Source organism: Columba livia, chromosome 19 (assembly GCF_036013475.1).
Source record: "Columba livia isolate bColLiv1 breed racing homer chromosome 19, bColLiv1.pat.W.v2, whole genome shotgun sequence".
Lineage (NCBI taxonomy): Eukaryota > Metazoa > Chordata > Aves > Columbiformes > Columbidae > Columba > Columba livia.
The window spans coordinates 8,304,988-8,329,577 of NC_088620.1; the positions used below are offsets into that span (position 1 = coordinate 8,304,988).

Genomic DNA, 24,590 nt, shown 5'->3' on the forward strand with positions numbered 1-24,590 from the left:
TTGCTGTGATTCATGCAGAAAAGCACACAAACCTCATGGTTTGAAACTGCATCAGCAAAGCCCTCAGAATATTTCTAAGTGAAGTCTCTAATGTCTACCCAGAAAATAATGAGCTCCTGACAAAGTGTAACTTGGCAAAGAAACTTTCCAAAGACAAGTTTAGAAAACCATAGATCTTTTCCAGCTCTGCGTCTTTGCTCTGAGGAGGAAAAAGCCAAGAGACTGAGTGAATGCTTTTGCTATTAGGAAAGGCTTTATTAAAAGGTACAGTGCATACTTCGGAGGCAAGAGCGATTTCTGCTGTGAGATTATGCCCAAAAGTTGCTTTTGCTGTGAAAGGGGTATTTTATATTGAAAAAGGCACTAATCTAGGCTGCAGTGCCTGTGGCAGCCCTGCTATGGACCTCATTCAGTTCCAGATTTAACAACCTAAAGCTCCACTTATGTCTTCAGAGACTAATGGGTAAAACTCACTTTTGTGCTGTAAATGCAAACGGGGGATTCAGTGGGAAATGAAGCAAAAGGAAGGTGTGAGCACATCCCTTCTGCTTTCCATGGAGCCCTTCTGAGATGACCCATTTATATAGTTCTGCTTCTGTTTTTAGAACAGACAGTTTTTCTGAATCCATTACCTTTATTGCTGTTCACATCACTGATGTGTCCTGCTGTCCCAAATCCACAGTTTGTCGAGGCTATTTTCTTCCAGCTCTGAGAGCTACATTAAAAACAGAGATTGCTTTGCAGAGGGGAGAAAAGAAAAAGTATTTAGCAAATGTATAGTCCTATTTTTTTTCTCTCCTCTCAAGCTTGTAGCAAGTTGTTCTGCTTGACTGATCGCTGTACACCCTGCCACGAGTCTGAATGCAGCTCAAAAGCACCCCACTGACCCGGTTGTTTTGTTTCTCTCTTCTGAGTTCCCATTATCAGAAATCGATGCTCAAGTGTCTGAGCTGTTACTAAAACCTGAGCTCCAAGGACACACAGAAATCCCTGTTAACTTGTGCCTTATCTCAGTCACCAGGAGCTACACTAGACAGAGTTGGTGCTACTTCTCCCATAGTTAACACTTCTGTTTCTCTTTTTTAGTTTGTATGTAACATGTTTGAATAATCTGCCCTGTTAAATACCTGGTTTGTTTCTTGTGGTTTGTATAAAAATCCTTCCGTGGTTTGAGCTGGATGTAGGATTCTTCTTTTTGTCTGAGAATATGAATCACATCAGTTGTGTAACAGCATATGTTGCTACACAACGGTGGGTACAGCTCATCATGGAGGAAGGTTGTGTGTACTTGTGTGTGTCAACGATTACTCTGATTTCATAAAATGTCTGGAGAGTTACAGATGAAAGACCATTCTGTAGATATAAGATAATAAGCTGCACCCATGTATTTTGTTAAACTTGCATATTTTTCTCAAATTTTCTGGTGTATTTTGCTGTGCATTTTGTCAGCCTTTTTTATTTCCATGGACTCATCATCTTATTCTGGTTATTGGCTTGGCATATCCTATATTTTGGTTTCAGATTAAGTCTTCAATTTTCTGCTGTTACTCTAGAATTTCCAGCGGTCATGCAGTTATCTGCAAATTTGCAGCACAACTCTGGTCAGGCTTTCTTCTTCAGTACAAAAGGTATTTCCCCATCTGTGATTCCTTTTCTCCCTTATGTTGCAGGGGATAACCCTTCAGTTCTTTGCTTTTTAATTCTGTATTTTCTGGCAATTTTATAGCACTCTACAGGAAGATGTTTAATTATGGAAAATTGTCAGTACCTTTCCTACAAGGTCCTTGAAATACTTAATTCACCGAGACATAAATTTCCCCCTGTGAGGTTTTGCTGGTGGATACACGGAGACACACCAGATGATTTATACAATAATTTCAGTGCCGGATGCCTGAGTTTGAGTCCTGGGCTCTAACCACGAGACCACACGATTAATCTTGAAGTCGTGAGCACTTTCTGGAGTCTCTGCCGAGAGCACATGGCTCTGTGGGAACCCAACGTCTCCAGCCCTAATGAGCCAGCTCCATTTAGCTTCATTTCCGTCATCATAGTTCAGAAGACTTTGAGATGGCAGACCCTTGGTTAGGAAGCTTTTGTCTCAACCACTGTTGAGACTTAGTTTTTCTAGGCCTGGGGAATCCATTCAGTGGGAGACCTGTTCATTTTTCACTTTGCTATAATACTATAATGTAGGTCTGTGCCTCACTATTGTGTCGAACTGAAACTCCCAAATTAACATATTCATTGGCTGCCCTATATATATATATATATATATATATATATATATATATATATATATGCAATTTTCATCTTAAAATTTATTTCCACTTTGATTTTCCCACCAGGCAGCAGAAGACTCCCTAGTATATCCATCAGGCACTTTGTATTCCAAATTTTCTGAAAGGAAAGGCTCTGCTCTGCCGAAAGATCCGTCCTCCCAGCACCACAAGCCGAGGCTCCGCTGTGGCAGAGCACAAGTGAGCTGTGTGCTCCCTTGCCTCCCAGCACCTTCCACACATCCCTGAAGGACAAATCCTGCAGATAAATCCTCCCTTTCTTGTGCTGCCTGCACAGCAGGACCCAAATCACACCAACGTACCAGCCGCTGTTGTAAATGCCAGCTGTATTTTTAAAAAAATTTACTCGAAATGAACACATGTACAGCTTTTTCAGCCCAGCATTCAGAGTTTCACCTCTTCACATAATAAAAGGAATAAACTAAATTTGTAGGAAAACCATGTGCATTTTATAGATGCAGCATTTTAATTTCCTGGGCTTTGCACCTCTGCTCTAGAAAGAAGCAGCAACATAAACCATGTGAGACGTTGCTTCCGTCCACCTACTGCAGTTTGCATTATTCCCTTTAACTCCTTGAGGAGCATCCTTTCTACACAATCTTATCTTTATTTTGCCTCAAACAATAACTATTTTTCCAAAACAGTAATACAGAGACACATTTTTAGCTGTTCCAGTGGAGAAGACAGGGAAATATTGAATGAAATAATGCAGCATGAGAAGAACTGAGGGGTTTGCATTTTTTTTCCTAATACAGGGAATGACTGATGTCTGAAATAACGTATTTCTAATAAGTACAGGTATTCATCAGCAGATATCTTACAGTTTGTAAAATCTTTGAGTGCTTACAGATAAATCAGGGCAAAACATCTCAAGATTTGCTCTTAAACTTCACAGTCTAAACTGACCTTGGGTGTGTGTCCTGCAGGGAAATTAGTAATGATTTAGTTGTAACTCACTCCTTCCCTGCTGTCAGAGCTGAGCTGGTGTTCCTACCCCACCATAAAGGGAACTAAAAAGCGTTATAAAAGTTGTCTGAGCTGCAGGACAAAAGGATATTCTCATCCAAAGCGCTGCTTTTTTTCAAGTTAAATAAAAATCGGGGGCATATTTTAGTTTACTTGCCTAATAATGGAACAAAAGCCCAGTGTTTTGGTAAGGATTTTGTGATGCAGAAGGTGGGTGCTGTGTTGCTCCAGCATGGGGATCCTTCAGTTTTTGCCACATAGATGTGCGTAACTAATACCTGCCACTGGGTTGGGCTCTGTAAAAAAATTGAGAATAGGTTAAGACCTTTGTTCTCTCATCTGGGAGCAATTAATCCCTTTCTTGTGTCCCTTTCTCATCTTATTCCCCTCTCCTTTTCCTGTTGGATAAAATGAAAAGAAAAAAAAACAATTTGTTTATTCAATTCTCAGTTCTGTCTGAGACTGTTTTTTAAAGACCTTTCTTTTGTGAGTTTAATCAGATGCTTGATAACAGAAAAAGCGTTGCTAACTAACCCGGGGTACAAAGAAGCCCCTTCAGAGGAAAACATGACCTCATTGTCAGGATTACTCTATCACATGAATTCAGACTCCATCACATACCCAAAATAAACGTTAAGCTTCATTTGTACTGAAGTGCTTTATTCCCCTCTGTCCGGCAGGGCATATGCTTTGCCAATGTCTTCTTCAGCCACTGGGATTAAACACGGATGGAAATTCGGCATAAGAGGCGGATTTTCCTGGTCACAAATAACCCGCCATGTGCTCCAAAGCTGCTGGCTGGACCCCGCGTTGGGCCGTTGCCCTCCTGGAACCAGCGGGCTCTGGCACAGGTTTGCAATCGTGGAACAAGTCTGGGTTTTGCTCACAGCTCCCATTGTCTGGCTTGGTTTTGTTGGGTGCTCAGAGCCTTGGCAGCCGGGAACTGATGCTGGGAATGCTTGTGGGGTCGCACACCAAATAACCCTTTGCCAGGAGGTGGCACACATCCCTCCCCCAAGTACACCAAGTGACACTGGTGTATTGCCTCGGGGCTCTCAGGGTATCTCACACGTATTATTGGACAGCATCCATATACTTTTTGTAGGTACTTCTCAGGAAATATGTGGATTTCCATCTAGGTGCTTAGAAATCTCAACTTGGGTGTAAAGATATTGCTTGTATTGCCTCTGTGAATGAAAAAGACATGGAGAGCAGTCTCCCATCCTGGCACACTTTTGCTAGACAAGGTATAGCAGCAGAGACCTTATGCTCTTCAGCAAAAGGCAGGGAAGGCTTCTACAGTTAAATTAAAAAGGCAAGATTTTGTCACGTTACAAGCTGGGGGCGTATTTGGTTTAGACCACATTATCCGTAGTCAGGAGGTATGAGTGTGCTTGAAGGCAACACATCTGCAAGCCAGACTGAAATGTAGCATTAAATTGTTTCTAATTATGCACATTTAACAGTATATTACATGAGAGATTAAACACCAAGTTATGAGCGTGGTCTGATTATTTCTGCATTACGCATCTAAGCCACTCAGCATTTATCTTCATTCATTTTGAACTCAGATAATTTCATTAATTCTAGTGGTATCAAAAATGAGTTAAGAGCCTTGGATTCCTGTGTTTAGTATGTTTTCTCCTGAGCCTGGTTGGCTGTGTATAACTATTATGTCATGCCACGTTGAATGCTTCTCATATAACTGTGTTAAAATAACTGTAAGGCTCTGATACAGCCAACAGAAACTGAGATATTCAAGGATTCGGTGGATGCTGTTTCCTTAAGGTCTCATTCTGTAAATGTGAATTCTGCATAACACTTGTGATACCTGGTGGTGGGACAGCAGATGTTGCAAAACTTGGTTCTTGAGGTTTTCCACTTGGTGTTCATGATCATTTTGGTTAGTTGAGGGTTCAAGCTGTTGTGGGAGTATTATGTTACAATACATGCTGTGCCATTTCTTTAAGGGATAGCTGGCTGCTTTAGCATAACAGTCTGAACATATAACTTTGAAGTTATATGCAGGAGGGAACGTTCAGGGCAGTGGCCCCTCACCCGGGTACAGGAGGTGTCCCCAGGCCATGACTGTCATGCTTGAAATGGAAATCTCCTTACCGTAACACTAAGTATTTCAATCAGATTAATCTTCTTTTAATAATGTTAATCTCAGGTTTGTTATTTATTTTTCTCCAGTGGTGGCTGGCCTCCAGAATGGCTCCAAAGGAGGCACTGAGTTTATTCTAGAAATGATTGTGTAGGCATGGCCTTAAAAAGAGTATCTTGCCGTAGGACAAAGTATAATGGTTTTAAACTAATAGAGGTGAGATTCGGGCTGGGCATGAGGAAGAAATTGTTGGCCCTGAGGGTGGTGAGAGCCTGGCCCAGGTTGGCCAGAGAGGTGGTGGATGAACCATCCCTGGAGACATCCCAGGCCAGGCTGGACGGGGCTCTGAGCAACCTGAGCTGGTGAAGATGTCCCTGCTCATGGCGGGGGTGGCACTGGGGAGCTGGGAAGGGCCCTTCAACCCAAACCATTCTATGACCTTACACACAGCAGCCCTGAACATCATGGGAGTGGTTTCAGAATGCCACCTCTTTAGCCAAACTATAGAATTTCAAAACACATCTCATTTGCCCTTCTCACCATCAATCTTGTTTACTGTCTGTCTGTGGCTTATTTAGTAGGTGACTCTGATTGAACTGGCTATTATTGTTTGAAAGACTTGGGTCTTCATCTAATGTAGGTAGTATATAACTATGTTAAGAGACAGCCTCTGGTATGAAGATCATAGAACTTAGACAGAAAGAGCATGTAAAGTCTTTTCATAGAGGGTATACCAAAGAATATCTCTAGAGGAAGAATTTGAAACATAAAAGTAATTAAGTAATTTAGTTTTATTATTTGCACTTTCTTTAGGGTGCAAATCTGCCAGAGACTTACTAGAAATCAGGATGATAATTGACTTGGCAAAACTCATTCAAGAAGTTAATTAATGACCTTGGTTCTCATGAGTCCCAGCACAGTGACATTTCCATACCCCTGGCTCTCCACTGAGTTCTTGCTCCTTTGCTCTGGATGGTATAGCAATAAGAGCAATAGTATGTGCAGGTAGAATTTCTTTGCTTTTCTCATTATCAGCCGGGTAATTCCTAAGAAACGTAAATCAAAAAAGTATTTGGGACTGGAAGGCACCTCTTGGTTGTTGAGTTCAATATCCTGTTATTGCAGGCACCGCATCACGTAATCTGGTTTTCACTTCTGTTTAATTTCTGCACGTTTTCAGCAGTCATTTTCTCCTAGCTGTATCGCTGCCAGCTGAATTAATTTTTCATTTAATTCATGAGATGTGCTCCTTATATTTAATACTTTATTGATCAAAAGCGTTACTGATACTAGAAGACGAGCACCTCTGATCCCTGAACTTTTGCTCTGCTTTGAATAGCAGCCAAACTCCTTGTTTAGTTTGGAAAGGTCTGTTCTCTCTCCGAGACCCTGAACAAGGATAAGACCTAGAGAGAATTTCCATGGGTAAGAGTACAAAACTTTTGAAACAAAGTAGTTTATAATGGAATAATCATGCTAATTTAATTCAAAATAGTCGCTGTAGGACAGAAGGTTTAGTCTCTCATGGGGCTCCTTTTATGCTTATCATTCAGAATTTACCATAGCTCTTTCACATTTTTATGGATATTGGGTTCAGTGGGTTATTTTTCCTTTCCCTTTTGTGGTACTGTCATGCTGAAGGCTTTGAAATATGAGCCTTTGCTAAATTCTAACTTGTACACAAAGCAATTAATTGAAATTCCTTCCAAAACAGCCTTGGCGAAGCCCTGTCTACATGCTGCTTTTCAGACAAGGTAGAATGGGCGGAGGCCAAGATGAATCCAAATGGTTTTATTTAAAGATGGTGTACAGTAGAATCTGTGAACCAGAAACTATACAGAGTAGAAACATCATCTAAGAGAAAAAATAACTGGAGTTAAGAGCTTATGCTTAGCTGAGTGATGTTTAAGGCAGGAACCCAGGGGCTGGATGGGGCAAACTGCATCTGTGTGTTTATTTGGATTGCTGCTGTTTATAACAGTCTGAAATATGTCTGATTACAATTCTGATGATCACCAGTATCTACTGTAGGGGTTACTTTATGACAGTCTAAGGTTTGTTTTGTTTTTATTAGCAATTCCATTAGCCATTAGAGTGTATGACGGATGCGTTTTATTAGCAATTCCATTAGCCTTCACAATGTATGACGGATGCATTCTGCTCATGAAAACTCTAATCTGTGAGAGCTCAGATATCAATCAGGAATTAAGTGTGAAAATCCACTCCCATCTCTGTATTCAGAGTGTCCGTATTTGTAATTCCCAGGCCCATGGAGGGAGCTGCTCTTAAACATGCGGTGCCAGCACTGAAGGAAACACCAGTGGTTTCAGGGTGTATCCAGAGCTCTGAGATATGGCTGTTTACCCACATGAACACAAACTGTCAGTTTGCCCTTAAATAAAAGGGTTTAAGCCATAAATGCAGATGTGTGAAAAGGGAAAAATGATGTTGTAAGGTGCTATGAATGCCTTCTGGGATGTGTTTGTGGTTGAACCCTGCAAGGGGACCCAGCAAAGCTGGATCAGCTTCATCAGTCTTGCAGCAGGTAAAATACTTAGACATAAATGTAGAAATTTCTTGGAACTGGGGTGTCTCAGTGCCGGCCTCTCTGTCTCCATTTTCCATATTTAAAATGGAAGAATGATGCTTTGTTTGTCTAGAATAATTACGAAATATTTTGTAGAAAATGCTTTCTGCCATACGTACAGCACCCATGAGCGCCAGGGGGTCCTTGTTCTGGGACATCACTGAATCACTTCTGTGACAAAGTGGATTTTAGTACCTGTAACACCTTGTATCTTTAGACTTCACAGAATCACAGAATGTCAGGGATTGGAAGGGCCCTGGAAAGCTCATGCAGTGCAATCCCCCCATGGAGCAGGAACACCCAGATGAGGTTACACAGGAAGGTGTCCAGGCGGGTTGGAATGTCTGCACAGAAGGAGACTCCACAACCCCCCTGGGCAGCCTGGGCCAGGCTCTGCCACCCTTACCAGGAAGAAGTTGCTTCTCAAATTTAAATGGAACCTCCTGTGTTCCAGTTTATACCCATTGTCTCTCGTCCTATCATTGGTTGTCACCGAGAAGAGCCTGGCTCCATCCTCCTGACACTCACCCTTTATATATCTGTAAACATTAACGAGGTCACTCCTCAGTCTCCTCTTGTCCAGCTCCAGAGCCCCAGCTCCCTCAGCCTTTCCTCACACTGGAGATGCTCCACTCCATCATCTCTAGTTAAACGCTTTTTAAAACTTCCAGTTGTTTGCCTCTTTCTCCATGCAGTTGTTGCAGAGGGTGGGTTCTCCCCCTTTTTCACTGTGGTTGGACATCCTCGGACAGCAAGATTGTTTGATTAATGCTATTTTGTCCTTTTAATTTCCAGGAATAGGTTCAATCTTTGCATCTGGAGCAGGGTAGGGTGACAAAGGCTTTCAAATTGGTGACTGGGGGCTCACCGAGTCCAGATCCATAGTTGTTTGAAGGTTTCCCAGATGTGGGATTTCTCGTATAGAAAACTATAGAGTATATGGAGGATGTTTTTTCTTCATGAACTGGCTATGGATGTAGAAGTGAAGTTGTTTGAATACAAATTAGCGGTAAGTCTCCACAGTTCAATTTGGAAACTGGATGGGTTACAGTTTATCATACTGCATTTTATCTGTTAGAACTTTGGAAAATGAGGGAATCAGCTTATTTCTTTCTTCTTTGATAGTTATTATTCTCTTTTCTTCTCTTCATGCAGTCAAAGACTGAAGAAAATTCCTGAATTAGGAATATTTCCCTTTGGAGCATCTAACGACCTATTCACTATGTAGGGTGTTTAACTGATGTAAAAACAATCACGGCATTTCTTTGTACCTTCTTTGCAAGCCTTGGGGAACACAATGGTTTTCCGAATTACTCTAGGTTTGGTTGCCTTAAAATTCCTTTCCATAGAATGAATACAATGTGAATGAAGAAGGGAGGGGGAAAAAGGCAAGGGTTTGGCTTTGATCATTTCTGCTGGAAAGATTCAGTACTGATGGGTTAGGATTGTTATGAATTTCTGCTCTCCGCTGTGATTTAATGTATTTCGACCTACACTGAGTAACCCTGCTGATTCCTTTGCCTTGTTGGAATTGAGAATGGAAAGAAAATAGTTTTCTGTAGTTGCGAATGTATGGAAACAGCAGTGAAAGAAGATGAAGTCAGAATTGTTTGTGATTTGGCCTGCTATGTCCAAAGTTTCAGCTGCTGTCCCCCCCATCTCTTTCTTTGAGAACATTTCAATTTATTTCAGACTTAATCCATCTGTGTGTGAGAAGATGCCTGGAGCCTCAAGAGTCGCGTGCTCTTGGCAAAGCTATGTTAGCACGTTTTCTTTAAAAAGTTGCATCTTTTGAAGCCTTGCCTTGTAAAAATGCACTCTGGCAGACACTTTCAATTTGTTAATCCTCTCTAATAGCACTGCTTGTGTTCCTTGTAGAAAATGCACTAATTCCCTGGGTCTGCAAGGAGGGAATATTCCAGGTCACATCAAATTCTTAATGTGACTCTTGTGTCTGCATGGCAATAGATAAAGAGAAAGCATCATGGTATCTTGATGCCAGTGCCTACATATGTGCACTGCTGGTTACCCCAGGGAACACATGGCCAGATCACGCTTTGGTGGAAGTTCTTGAAACATGAAGTTTCTTCAGTTAAAAGATCACAGAAAACTATTTTGGGGTTAGCAATTAGCAAACCTCAAAGTGTATTGTTTTGTGCTTTCTCTAGAGGGCTATGGCTCTTCTCCAACAGAGTGTTCCCCTCTGTCAAGAATCCAGCCCATTGCTACTTTAATGGGGATTTTAACAAGATGTGCTTGAATCCAATACATGCTGACAATATTTGATCCTCTCCTGCTGTAATGTTGGAAGTATCTGTTTAGAATGGAATAATTTTCTTTTGTTTCCTCTTTTTTCTTGCCCTCCTTAAATCTAATTTCCAAGTCATGACATGTAGAGGGTGTCTGAGCAAATCTGATCAGCCTTCTGCCTCCTTTAAGAAGGGCAGCTGAGATGCTTTTCAACACCTCCATTTCCTCACTGCTGCAATCTGTTTTGATTAAAATCACACTGGGTTCTCATTTGCATATTTATCACTCCACATACCCACAAATCATCTCACTGCTCTGCCGCTCGTGAATTTGCAAGACAGACCAGAGTGGAACGCTAGAACTTTTTAAACTATGCAAACATTAATTTAGCTTCTCACACCTGCTGGTTTCCAGCAGATATGTCTTCAGGGAAGGAAAATATTCATATGTTACTTTTGCTTAGTATTCCCCAGGAGCCAGGATTTCTGGAGTTTTTCTGAGATTAACTGAAAATTTCCTATTAAAAACCACATTTCTAATTAAATGGTAAGGTCCTGAAAAAGTTCTGATGTCAGGAGAGGGGCAGGAATGTCTTGGGGGGGAAAACCGACAAACCCTAGCTGTTTTTCAGCCATTGACAGCCAGACTATGATGTGTTTTCAGATCCACAGATGAAAGGGCTGCCGTGGAAATGAAAATTATTCCTTCCTTTGTGCTATGCACAGTTCATCTGATTTTCACCAAACATTATTAAGAGAATCACTGACCTACGATCAGGTTTCTAAGGAGTGTATTTCTAGGAATGGTCTTTCTTTTCTCTTTGGATTGCATCTAACTTTTACAGTTAGCATTTACACAAGACAAGGAAAATTCCAAGACTGAACAGTAAGGAGGAGACGGTAAATTTAGCCTGTGCCTGAGATGAAAAAATGTTTGTTATCTTTATGTTCTTCTGACTTGAAGTTGAACCCAACTCTCCTTGCAGAGATTCCAAACCTTCGACACGAAGACTGCCCTGGTGACTGAGCCATTGCCAAATATCCGCTTCCCATATCGCACTGATAAGGACAGCACATTTATCAGAGAGGCTGACAGTTCTATCCTGAACACCTGGACCAACAATTTCAGATGTGTCACTCGTTAAGTCTATGTGGTCTAAAGAAGATCTTGCACACACAAAAAAAGTACTCATTAAGTGTCAGGACTGCAAAATTCAGTCCTGTAGGAAGTCACTCCTGATCAAGGAAATTTAAGGCATGTGAGAGGTCACAGCACCTTTTGTTGTTATTTTTATTAATTATATTCTGGTTGTGCCTAAGGGAGCAGGAGAGGAGTAGAAGATAACTCCTGCCCAATGGGGGTGATGGCGACGGGAAGATGCTGGTGATCAGACTGAGAGAACAGTCGCTCTAGACTTCACTGTTCTGCATGACAAGCAGTAGATCTTCCAGCCACAGAATTATTGCCAAGATTTTTGAAGCTGTTATGTTGTAGTCAGGACAGCAAGAAGACATGAGTGGCACAGTTCATTAGGATGAGTAATATCCTGTATTAGACAAACTGCTTGTAAAAAGTGGACACATTGTTGGTCATACTTTCTATTTCTGAGAGATGTGCTACAAAAATCACCCCTCTTGTTGTATATGCATTGCAGCAGGACCAAATTCATTATGAGAAGCGTTGTCTTCTTTTGCAAACTCTTGCTGCAAGGCGTTTAGTTCATGTAAATAATCCAGCAGCTGGTGTCTGCAAAGAAAATACTGAGAGGATGTCTCCAAGAGGTGGGTTTAAAACACAATCTACATGAACTGTTCAGAAGGAAAGAAAGAAGATGGGGATAAATGAAGGAACATCAGAACCTGACAGTTGCTGTGGCTTCCATTTCTCCCTAGAAGAGCCTGCTTCTGGGTGGTCCATTGTGGTCTGAGCAATTGTTTAGATATGTTTGAGGAATAAGAGTCAGAGACAAGGATGTCAGCTTTGTTCTTCCAGCCAAAAATATGGCGAATGTATAAATAATTGTATGAAGGTGTCTTGTTTTGTAGATCTCAGATCTAGGAGTGGAGTTCACCAAATCATGCTGGGTCCTTGGCAGAGATGAGAAACACCTGATCTGAATTAGCTCAGATGTCACAGTAGGTGTCAAAACACAAGAGTTTGCAGATCAGACACTGGGGAATGCTTCTTCTAGACCACCACAAGGCTTGTCCATAAACTTCAAAAGAGTCTCAACTAAGATACATTATGTCTTCCAGCATCATCTGTAGACTGAGAGGTTTGGCTGACACTAGTGCAATGAGTGTCCAGTAAAAGCGATGGTGTTCATGTGGCTGTCATAAACAGTGAAGGTAACAGAGACAGTGGCTCTTGTCAGAAGCAGGTTTTTCATTTTCCAGGCATATTTAAAAAAAATCACAGTTTGTACCTTCATAAAGTGATATGTAGACTCAGGTCAGTCAGCAGAAAAACTGTAATCAATTTTCTAGTGTTTGGACAAGGCCCATATTCTTGTGCTTTTGGATTTACAAAAGCCATAAGGAAACTGATGCTCAACTTTCACTGAAATTCGATGAGAATTAGATGCAGACCTGCACCCAGTTTGTTCCATTTTCCATTGATGATGCATCTGTACAGCAGCCTGTCCCTTAAATAACTACCTGAGGATTAGGCACCAATTGTAGCTGTATGACCTGTCTCAGGGCAAAAAAACTATACAGCACATGGAATCTCATTGTATGGAAAGCATTTGCAACCCCCAAATGGGAGTGCTCAAAAGTAAAATCCCAGTTCAAATACTGTACTGAACATGTTTCATGAACTGGAGGCCCAGTTTAGGGATTGGCCTGAGTCACAAGTGAGACCTGGGCCATGTCTGTCTCTGTTATTCTTTATTAGCTACTTTTTGATCTCTTCTGGTGCAGACATGGCTTGCAGACATATTTGAACAAATGGGGTAAGTGTTTGAAATGGCTTAAAGCTGAATGCTTTTCCATGACAAGAAAAAAGCCTCCACTGCTGCTTGTTTACTTCTGATTTATTCCCCAATAAAAAGGGGTGAAGTTCACTCTTTGTGAGCTTGGCATTCTCTACAAAAAAAATGAACTTCAGTAAAGTGTCTAGTGTATTATTGTCATTTTTTCACAGAAGCAGCTGGGATAACATGGGAAAGAATGCATCTCTACACTTTGGGGGAAGCAGAAAGGTGGAAGAAGTTAGTCTCCCATCTGACAAACGAATTATCTTCAAAACAGTGGTGTTTAGAGGAAAAAATTGCTGTTTCCTCCATTACTGACATTTCACTTGTGTGAAAGCACAGCCACTGGCCTGACTATTTAACCAAGCTTTTCTGGGACTAGAAGGAAAACCAAATGCTAAGATGACATTTATTAGGCGTGCTTGTTTTGTCAGCCCATTAGCTGCTTTTGGTTCTTGCTCTATGTGTTAAAGTAGGATTCTGCATGGAAGTCAACAGATGGCTTGCAGCTCCCCTGACTCACATCGTTTGAAAGGAACAGTTACAGAGGAAGAGGAAATGCTGAGGGTAACTGAAAAGAATGAGTTTCAGAAGGAGATACTACAGCCCAGCCAGGTGCTTGTGACCATAAATGAGCTGTTGTGTTATAGCTGATGAGAGATCAGACAGTGGGAAACGTTGCCTAATTAAAAGGCGTGTTGGTTACTAAAAAGGCTTTTTTTTTTTTACACATGTATTGGTGTAAAGCTTTCTCCCTGTCTTGAAGGACTTGGATGTTCTAAGGATTTGTTTGCATTTTGTTCCTCTCCCTTTTTTGCGTTCATGTGCACACGTGTATTTCTATTGCTGTTTCTTACTTGTGTGTGTCTTACAGTGTGTCTCCCTTGTTGGAATCTCAACTTCTGTTGTTTCTTACTGGTTCTATGCTAAAATATTGCTCGCTGTGCTACAAGCACTGACACCAGAACCTTCAACCTGCAGTGCTCTCCCGAGGGCTCCATTTATCTGCCTGCTGTAGACAGATCATTAGCACACTGAAAGTTACTATGGGGCTTCAAGCCCTGAAGTTCAGATTTCCAAGCAATTGGAATAATTTAAAGCATACAGAGAAGGGCAACAATGAGCTTAGTGGTGTTGATATGCCTTTTGACAACATTTTGAGTTACAGCCTTCAGTAGCCTGCAAGCAGTGGACTAATGAGTGAAGGAAATACAGACTTTTAATATTAATTGAATCATAACAGAACACAGATTAATTTCACCTACTTTGTCTGAAAATAGTGTTTTCAGTTGAGATGAGACTCAGCAGCTTCGTTTGCCCTGGTCTGTGGCTTGGGGCATTTAAACCTTCCATGTTCCACTATGCTTGCTCTAAATTGGAAATAATAGTAACTTCCTTCAGGATTTGTGCCTTGTGATGTGTTGTTCACAAGCACACTGAGATCCTGGAGAACAAGTTAATGTGCTGTTATTATGCAGTAGAGCAAGCTCAGCAGCTTGGGTACAGATCGTATATTGAGTAGCACCCCAGCCATGTTCTTTAAGGATGCCAGCACACATTGGGTGTCATAACCCTTTTGTTGGGTGGTGTACCTGTGTTTCACTCCTTAAACTGCTCCTTCTTCTTTTAGGGAACAAGTGTGCCAGGAAACAAAAGGATATCTGACTTGGTTTGAACTGGTTCTCCTATTTCTGCTCCAGACTGTAAAGACCAAACAGATATAAGACTTCACCAGCTTTGTAAAGGAACTGAACATCACAATGGGACTCCCCAGCCAGGTTTTGGCCTGTGCAATCTTCTCTTTGTTGTACCAGCACGCCAGTGGTGGACTCATCAAGCGAATTATCCGGCAAAAACGGGAGACTGGGCTAAACGTGACCTTGCCAGAGGATAATCAGCCTGTGGTTTTTAACCATGTCTACAACATCAAGTTGCCTGCTGGCTCCCTTTGCTCTGTGGACCTGGATTCAGCGAGCGGCGACGCGGACCTAAAGGCAGAAATCGAACCCGTCAAGAATCATGAGGAGCACACGGTGAACGAGGGGAACCAGATTGTCTTCACCCACCGTATTAACATTCCCCGCCGGGCTTGTGGTTGTGCAGCTGCCCCAGACATCAAGGATCTGCTGAGCAGGCTGGAGGAGCTGGAGGGGCTGGTGTCATCCCTGCGGGAGCAGTGTGCCAGCGGGGCGGGATGCTGCCCCAATGCCCAGGCAGCAGAAGGTAGGACGAACTGGGGAGATGCTCTTGGGGAAATTATTGTGCTGGCCATAGATCTTGTTTAGAATAGATACTCAGATCTCTGCTCTGCCCTGGTGAGACTGCATCTGAAATATTGTGTCCAGTTCTGGGCCCCTCAGTTCCAGCAGGACAGGGAACTGCTGGAGAGAGTCCAGCGTAGGGCAACAAAGATGATTAAGGGAGTGGAGCATCTCCCGTGTGAGGAAAGGCTGAGGGAGCTGGGGCTCTGGAGCTGGACAAGAGGAGACTGAGGGGTGACTCATTAATGTTTACAGATATCTAAAGGGTGAGTGTCAGGAGGATGGAGCCAGGCTCTTCTCGGTGACAACCAATGATAGGACAAGGGGCAGTGGGTATAAACTGGAACACAGGAGGTTCCATTTAAATTTGAGAAGAAACTTCTTCATGGTAGAGGGTGGCAGAGCCTGGCCCAGGCTGCCCAGGGAGGTTGTGGAGTCTCCTTCTCTGCAGACATTCCAACCCGCCTGGACACCTTCCTGTGTAACCTCATCTGGGTGTTCCTGCTCCATGGGGGGTTTGCACTGGATGAGCTTTCGAGATCCCTTCCACTCCCTGACATTCTGTGATTCTGTGAATGAGCAGAAGTCAACCTGTTAAATTTAAAATGTAATCAAAACAGAGAACGTTTTTGGCCAGCTTACAAGATGCGCTCTTTCAGTTTTGCAGTTTTATGAGTCTGTGGGTCAGCAGTCTGCCTGGGCTGACTCGTGGCTGTGGCACTGAGCGTGTTCAGCACTTGGGCACAGTGACAGTCTGTGTCAGACTTAAGATTAAAACTCATTCTCTTAGATCCACATTTTGTCCCCTTGAGCAAGCTGCCAATGTAACCATTTTCATTTCCAAGTTTTCTTTCACAGAGACCAATAAAAATACAGCAGGACATAAAGCAATAGACCAGCACAAATAGTTAGAGAAGGGGAGGAAAAAAGTATCCTTCCAGCTGTTTTTTAGACTGAGGTAAGAGATAGGTCACACAAGATAGAAAACACATGTTTTCTCAGTAGTAATGTGTTCCTCTGAGCAAAGAGCCCATTTCACAGTTGATGATACAGCATGCTGCTTGGCTTGTCATGTTCTGGAGTGAACTGGTGAAGGATGCTTCATGGTGCATGCCCTGATGAAGCAGTCAGGAAAGCTGCTCAGTCACTGGATGAGGGATTTTGAGAAGGGTAGAGGGATCCAGGATGCTCATTTACCAAGTAGTTGGCAATGGCTCTTCCTTGGTATTAGGGCAAATTAAAGCATTCCTGGTAAACTAAATCTCACTAGGAAAACAAGGAGGAATTATCATTCAAAAGCATTGGTGATTCTGGAAACGATGTCCTGCAGGGAGCTGGGAGAATCAGACACTTTTTAGGTTTAGTGTGCCACCCCAGCCTAATGCATCTCAGAGCTAAAGGGAGTAATGGGTTTCTCTGGATCATTGGTGCAGGTCGCCTGGACACAAAACCCTATTGCAGTGGACACGGCAACTACAGCATTGAGATCTGCGGCTGTATTTGTGAGCCTGGCTGGAAAGGCCCCAACTGCAGCCAGCCCACCTGCCCGTCCGACTGTAACGACCAAGGCAAGTGCGTGGATGGGGTTTGCGTGTGCTTTGAGGGGTACACGGGCACAGACTGCAGCCAAGAGCTCTGCTCCCCGGCGTGCAGCGTGCACGGGCGGTGCGTGAATGGGCACTGTGTGTGCCACGAGGGCTTCACCGGCGAGGACTGCAGCGAGCCCCTGTGCCCCAACAACTGCCACAACCGTGGGCGCTGCGTGGACAATGAGTGCGTGTGCGACGAGGGCTACACCGGTGAGGACTGCGGCGAGCTCATCTGCCCCAATGACTGCTTCGACCGTGGGCGCTGTGTCAACGGGACCTGCTTCTGCGAGGAGGGCTACACCGGGGAGGACTGCGGGGAGCTCACCTGCCCCAACAACTGCAACGGCAACGGGCGCTGCGAGAACGGGCTGTGCATCTGCGATGAGGGCTTTGTGGGGGACGACTGCAGTGAGAAGAGGTGTCCCAGCGACTGCCACAACCGCGGGCGCTGCGTGGCCGGGCGCTGCATCTGCCACGAGGGCTACCTGGGCGAGGACTGCGGGGAGCTGCGCTGCCCCAACGACTGCAACAACCGCGGGCGTTGCGTGGGCGGGCAGTGCGTGTGTGACGAGGGGTTCATTGGGGAGGACTGCGGGGAGCTGCGCTGCCCCAACGACTGCAACAACCGCGGGCGCTGCGTCAACGGGCAGTGTGTGTGTGACGAGGGGTTCACTGGGGAAAGCTGCGGGGATCTGCGCTGCCCCAACGATTGCCACGGCCGCGGGCTCTGTGTCAATGGGCAGTGCGTGTGTGACGAGGGGTACACAGGGGAGGACTGCGGGGAGCTGCGCTGCCCCAACGACTGCCACAACCGCGGGCGCTGTGTGGAGGGACGCTGCGAGTGTGACAACGGCTTCACGGGGGAGGACTGCGGTGAGCTGTCCTGCCCCAACGACTGTCACCAACACGGGCGCTGCATCGACGGGCGCTGCGTGTGCCACGAGGGCTTCACGGGGGAGGACTGCCGCGACCGGACCTGTCCCAACGATTGCAACAACGTTGGCCGCTGCATTGACGGACGGTGTGTCTGCGAGGAGGGTTACATGGGGGATGACTGCTCCGATGGTAGGTTGCAATGTTGCTTTTGAACTGCTTCCCTGGGTGATTCCTTATGTCCCTCCAGGAGCCTCAGGGGCCCTGTGAACCTATTCCATGTAGCTGGGCTTTGTTGCCACTCTTCTTTTTCACAGACCAAATGGCTGAATCAGAGCAATAACACCACCAGTTAGAAGTTCTTGACGTCCCTGACTTTCCAGAGCTGTGTAAGTGTGGTGATTGCTGGTGACTTTTACTGGTCAGCAAGCTAATGGGCTGATACTGGTGATGCAGTCTGTTTGTCATATCCCAGTTTGCTCCCACCACACTGTCACTGGACCTGTAGCCAGCACTGGCTGGGATTTGTCACCATGACCTTTGAGTTTCTTACGGTACCTCTTGATGCTAAAAGAAAAGTGTATCTGAAAGAAACTTTTAGCTATGGAGAAGAGAAAGATGTATCCAGAGTCTTATTACTAGGTATTCAGCAGGATTAGTCAAGAGAAAATAGACTGAATTTTGACTAAAGACAATAAGGTTTTGCAGGAATGAGATAATGTAGATGATGAACGTCAGCGAATACAGAGCATGGGTATCAAAAGTTTCTTACAGCCGGGCTGTGGTTCCCAGTGTCGTGCCAAATGGGTAAGAAACGCATTTGCATTGACAATCCCTATTGTAGGAGCTGAAAATGAAACAGCTCTGAAGAATAAACACTGACAGAACCCAAAGGCTCAGCGACTTTGCTTTGGAGGCAGACCTTTGAGCGGGAGCGCTGGGGGAGGCAGAGGCTGTAGTGGAAGAAGGGCACACACAGAAGATAACATTGTCTTATCCAAGTGATCTGTATGAGAAAACTCTCACGATGGAATAGCCAGATGTTGCAAATATTGCAGTACAAGCTTTCAAGGTTATTATAGGGGCTGGATGTCTCTCAATTGGCCAAAGAGATTTTTCTAACTAAAGTAAAACTTGATATATCAACATAGATAGGAGTAGAAACTTAGCTATAAAGTCACATACTTAGAGTTTCTCAGTGCCACTGACTCTATGGAAACTGACAGAAAATTTTAGCAGCTAGATAATGACAGGCATTGCACTATGAGGGAGCTGGTTTTCTGTAGTAGGTCCTAGGGGAGAAATTTTGGAACTAAGATCTTTGTAGAATAATCAGAGTACTTTGGAGTCGGGAATTTATAGAAGACAACGAATACCCTTGAAAAGAAATTCCCATTTTTCATATCCTCCTTCTGGAAGACTTCCAAGCCACATTTTGTGTTTTCGTGTGTGCAAATATGGAATAATCTATTGAAAGTATTTACAAAAATAATAATGTTTTACTTTATTTTGGAAAATCTGTGCAGTTCTGTGTATCCCCTGTACTTCCAGCTATAAAATCATGCGTTGCTGGCAGTTGAATTAAACATCTGAATCCCGAAGCACCCAGCTAGAATGGTCTTGTGCAGCAGCCATAAGAGGAGGACCTGGAACACAATCAGCCATAGGTTGTGCACAAGTGTATGAGTAGAAATTGGCCCAGGACTTTTGGAAATGTCTGTAGTCTTCATCAGCTGAACATTCCTTTCATCGAGCAGCTAATTTGTGTGTCACGGCTTCCCCATTCCCTGCTTATTAGATGACTCGCATAAACTGGTCCTGGGAAAATGTGAAACTGGGTAAGTCATTATTTTCTGAGCCTAGAAAACTTCTTTTAAGTTTGTTTTGTTTTTATCCCCCTTCCTAGTGTCTCCTCCAACTGAACTGACTGTGACAGACGTAACAGATAAAACAGTAAATCTGGAATGGAAGCATGAGAATCTTGTCAACGAGTACCTCATCACTTATGTCCCTACCAGCAGTGGTGGTCTAGATATGCAGTTCACTGTGCCTGGGAACCAGACCGTTGCCACTATCCATGAGCTGGAGCCGGGTGTAGAATACTTCATCCGTGTCTTTGCAATCCTGAAAAACAAGAAGAGTATTCCAGTCAGTGCCAGGGTAGCAACATGTGAGTTTAACATTCCCTGTATTCATTCTTTTGTCTATTCCATAGCATGTATCTATTTGCGTTCCTTTTTTTTTTAGGGTATTATTTCTTTTGTATTTTCTATTTTCAATTCATCTTCTGTTCTGGACGAAGATGGTCTTCTGCACTTTCATTTTCTATTCTTTTCCATTAGCAATGACTGTGTTAAAAGAACAGTTCACTAACTCTTCCACTCTCTGCAGTGCCTCCCATTAATATGTTGGGGTCTTTGTAAATTAAGACCCTTGGCTTCTTCAAGATACATTTTTAAAACCTGGTACTGCTTTCTGAAAAAATATAAATATGTAGCAGCATGTAAAAGGGCAGTATGAAATCATTTGGATTCAGACTGTTTCAGCTAAAATGGAAGTTATATTTGTTTTGCATCTTCAGTGTGTTTTACCACAACTTACTTTCTGTCTGCCTGTCCATTTGTTTTTCATCTTTCTTTTTTGTACTGTGCACACCACAGTCATGCCTGAATATCCCAGCTTCAAAAGATACTCTTTGACTTCTGTCACTGTTCTCATTTTAAGACACCTGGGGCAGGATTCATCTCACTTCACTTCAAATGTCCACACTGGGCTTCTTTCAAGAGGGCAAAAAAAGAGGTTTCGAGGGCAAAATTCATTTTACTCTAAGGTGACAACTGAAACAGGTCAGAGGAATGTCTGTGCAAAGACAGAATAACTGGCTGTGAAGTGGGTTTAAACATTTCAGGTGCAGATACCTACATGGTAGATATTTGTAGTGGTGGAAAGCTGTTCCACTCCAGTGCCCTATTTATGTGAATTTGTTGCTTCTGTAATGATATCCCTTTTTTTTTTCCCTGCCACAGATCTGCCTGCTCCAGAAGGTCTGAAATTCAAATCTGTTAAAGAAACATCCGTCCAGGTGGAGTGGGATCCTCTGAACTTTTCATTTGATGGCTGGGAGCTGATCTTCCGCAATATGGTAAGGAAGTGGCGCTTCTTGTAGAGAGGCCACCTATAAGTGAAAGATGCTGGATTTTTTCGTATTTATACTAACTAATTGTTCTGTGTGTTACAGAAAAAGGATGATAATGGAGATATAACCAGCAGCTTGAAAAGGCCAGAGACATCTTATATGCAGCCGGGTTTGGCACCAGGGCAACAGTATAATGTATCCCTTCATATTGTGAAAAACAATACCAGAGGACCAGGACTATCCAAAGTGATAACCACAAGTAAGCACAGCCTGTATCTGGTATAGTGCCACCAATAAAAGAATTGCTGTTTGGTGTAGCCAAAGGTGTTTTTAAACAAAGAGAAAGCCAAGCTTTATGCTGTGAATTAGCAAGCAGTATGCACTTCTCTTCTTTTTCAAAATGTACGTCAACAGAAACTAGAATTTCTTTCATCCTGGTGATATTTGCATGAAGAAATCACTTAAAGGAGAGTTTCTGTTGTACAGATGGAGAACCTTTTAGGGTTCCTGCTTGTCTTTGTCAGCTTCTAATGTTAATGAATTTTGATGCATTTGCTCTGATGAATCGACTCCATTTGGCACTTCTACAACTACAGAAAGTGAAGGAAGAAAGTAAATGAAGATAAGTTTTAGTTGGTAGAAACCATTAATTTTTATTGTGCTCTGAATCAGCAATTAAATGCACAAGAATGTATTTTTCTGGCATGATTTCTGTAAAAAAAAACCAAACAAACACATCTTCTCTCTTTGTAACAGAGCTTGATGCTCCTAGCCAGATCGAGGCAAAAGATGTCACAGACACCACGGCTCTTATCACATGGTCCAAACCCTTGGCTGACATCGAAGGCATAGAGCTCACTTACGGCCCCAAGGATGTTCCAGGGGACAGGACAACCATCGACCTCTCTGAAGATGAAAACCAATATTCTATTGGAAACCTGAGGCCGCACACAGAGTATGAAGTGACACTCATCTCTCGTCGAGGGGACATGGAGAGCGACCCCATGAAAGAAGTCTTTGTCACAGGTAAGAGGCTTTGGATACAAATCCAGACTTCTGGGAAGGTGGTGCAGCTGCCATCAGTCGTCTTCTGCTGTTTGCATCATGTTGCTTGAGTTCATAGTTACTTTATCAACACAGAATTGTCATTGGATTATAGAGATACATGAAAGTGGAGAATGTTTGCTGTGCCTCTTACACCTTACTGACTCAACAAAATATTTAGACCCTCTGATTATCTAAATGTATTTTGAACATGGGAATTATGTTATTGAGTTACTTAGAAGCTTTTGCTCATCATACCTTAAGTCTCTACTTCAGGAAAAAAGTTCCTCTGGATTACTTGCCTGTCTGCCGAGCTAAATCTCTTCCGTGGTTCCTATTCCACCTAAAACCTTCTTTCTGTTTGTCTAAAGGTGGAACAGTTTAGCAAAGAACTTTGTTTTTTTCCTTTTTCAGTTCTGCAAATGCTTTCCATTGTGCTTTTGTAAATATACTTTGCTTCTTAGTGATCCTGGGAATGTTTTATGAAAGTGTGGGTCCTTTAGCATGTTCTCAAGATTTGATGCATTGAGAGAGCTGAGTAAATGGTACATAGAGAATTAGCTCTATTTTCATCCCAAAATGTAGTTGTTCATTCAGAGCAGGATTTAACTCTATGGATCATTTCACCTTCTAAAAAGTACTGTCATAGAAGACTGCTGTCACAAGAGAATTATTCCTATTCATTTATTTTTTTATTTGATTGGTTACAGACCTGGATGCTCCAAGAAACCTGAAGCGGGTGTCACAGACAGACAATAGCATTACTTTGGAGTGGAAGAACAGCCATGCAAATATTGATAACTATCGAATTAAGTTTGCTCCCATCTCTGGTGGAGACCATGCTGAGATCACAGTGCCAAAGGGCAACCAAGCAACAACCAGGGCTACGCTCACAGGTAGGAGAATAGAGAGATCGTCATTAATGTCCTGCCACTACCATCATCCTAGAGCAAAAATCATCCTAAAAAAATGTCCTTTTGGTCACTATACATAAGAGGCACAAGTAGAGATTACGCATATTAACACCAGCAATTAAAAAACATGTGCTGTATATTTGCACACTTGCAGATGGATAACTAGCCAACAAAAGTGTGTGGCATTTCACTTTCACATGCATCTCTGAATCACACTAGTCACATCCTAGAGTTCTAGGTAGCTTCATACATTTGTGGGGATGGTTTCACATCCCTGAGTTCAAACAGTTTTGCATGTGCTTGGGGACAGTATTTACTGATGGCAGTCTGCAACTTTTCTGTGTACTTGCAAGCTGCCTTACCAGCCTGGAAAGCTGGATAATGGTACTTTCTCTGTGTCCTACAGATGTCTACCTGCTTTTCTTTGGCAGAAGCACCTATCCTAACAGGTCTTGAAATTATAAAGTGTCTCTGCTTATGCATTTGAACAGTGTCAAATATGCAATCTCGATCAGCCGTAATCTTTATCCTTTGGAATGTACATGCAAAAAGATTTATTAACGTAAGATCAGCTGGAGGCTCAACTGAAACCCCAATTCTCCGCATACCCAGTCAAGAATATATCTTGCATACATTCAGGCTTCCTTATTTAAACAAGTGTCCCAAGGTATATTCCATGGACAGGAACTCACACTTCTATTCTTGATCTCTTAGGTTTGAGGCCTGGAACTGAATATGGCATTGGAGTGACAGCAGTGAGACAGGACAGGGAAAGCGCTCCTGCTACTATTAACGCTGGCACAGGTGAGTAGCTTGGTCCTCGTTTGTGCTCTGGAGGGAGCAGCAAGTCGGGTGGAACCATCCTCTGGTTGTGAGGGTTTCGGACAGGAGTGGTGGTTATGGCCAAAAGGTTGATCTGACAAAGAGCACAGCTTCAGTGGTTGCAATAGTCCTGACTGCCCTTCAAGTCACAGATTTTTCTCAGGGTATCCTTAATTTACCAGGTGAATTCTCTGAAGGCCTAAATTCTGCCTCTCCTCCATGCAATGCCTGCTGAAGTGAGTGAAAGTGGGGGAAATCTGTTCTAGTATGGTTGTCTGTAAAAGAGAACTTCATCATCCTCTACCTACATCAAGTAATGGGCCTTCAAAAGCTCCAAAAGGTGGATGAGACACTGCGCTGTTGATAGACACCCAGTATAGGTGTTGCTCTGTTTACAGATGCCTGAAAAACTGTCCCAGGGCAGTTCAGAGACACCTCAACTTTGCTTTTTTAACCTGTAGATCTTGATAACCCCAAGGACTTGGAAGTCAGTGACCCCACTGAAACCACCTTATCCCTTCGCTGGAGAAGACCAGTGGCCAAGTTTGACCGTTACCGCCTCACTTATGTCAGCCCCTCTGGAAGGAAGAATGAAGCGGAGATCCCGGTGGACAGCACCTCCTTTATCCTGCGAGGGCTGGAGCCAGGAACAGAATACACCATTAGTCTGGTGGCAGAGAAAGGCAGACACAAGAGCAAACCCACAACTGTCAAGGGTTCAACTGGTGAGTAGAGCTTTTGATGAGTTCCATGCCCCAGGTCATTGGGCA

At 43.2% G+C, this 24,590-nt stretch overlaps 1 protein-coding gene across 8 annotated transcripts in view; it reads left to right on the top strand.

The window, feature by feature from the left end:
• Window positions 1-24,590, top strand: part of TNC (tenascin C) — a 68,379-nt gene that overhangs the window by 9,405 nt on the left and 34,384 nt on the right. For all 8 annotated transcript variants that reach the window (XM_065035958.1, XM_065035959.1, XM_065035960.1 and 5 more), the window contains exons 2-10: window positions 14,812-15,404; window positions 16,876-18,096; window positions 19,811-20,074; window positions 20,931-21,046; window positions 21,143-21,299; window positions 21,797-22,066; window positions 22,795-22,980; window positions 23,713-23,802; window positions 24,282-24,545. In XM_065035958.1, the coding sequence (XP_064892030.1) occupies window positions 14,942-15,404; window positions 16,876-18,096; window positions 19,811-20,074; window positions 20,931-21,046; window positions 21,143-21,299; window positions 21,797-22,066; window positions 22,795-22,980; window positions 23,713-23,802; window positions 24,282-24,545 (3,031 nt within the window). In that variant the 5' untranslated portion in view covers window positions 14,812-14,941. The remainder of the gene's footprint in view (window positions 1-14,811; window positions 15,405-16,875; window positions 18,097-19,810; window positions 20,075-20,930; window positions 21,047-21,142; window positions 21,300-21,796; window positions 22,067-22,794; window positions 22,981-23,712; window positions 23,803-24,281; window positions 24,546-24,590) is intronic.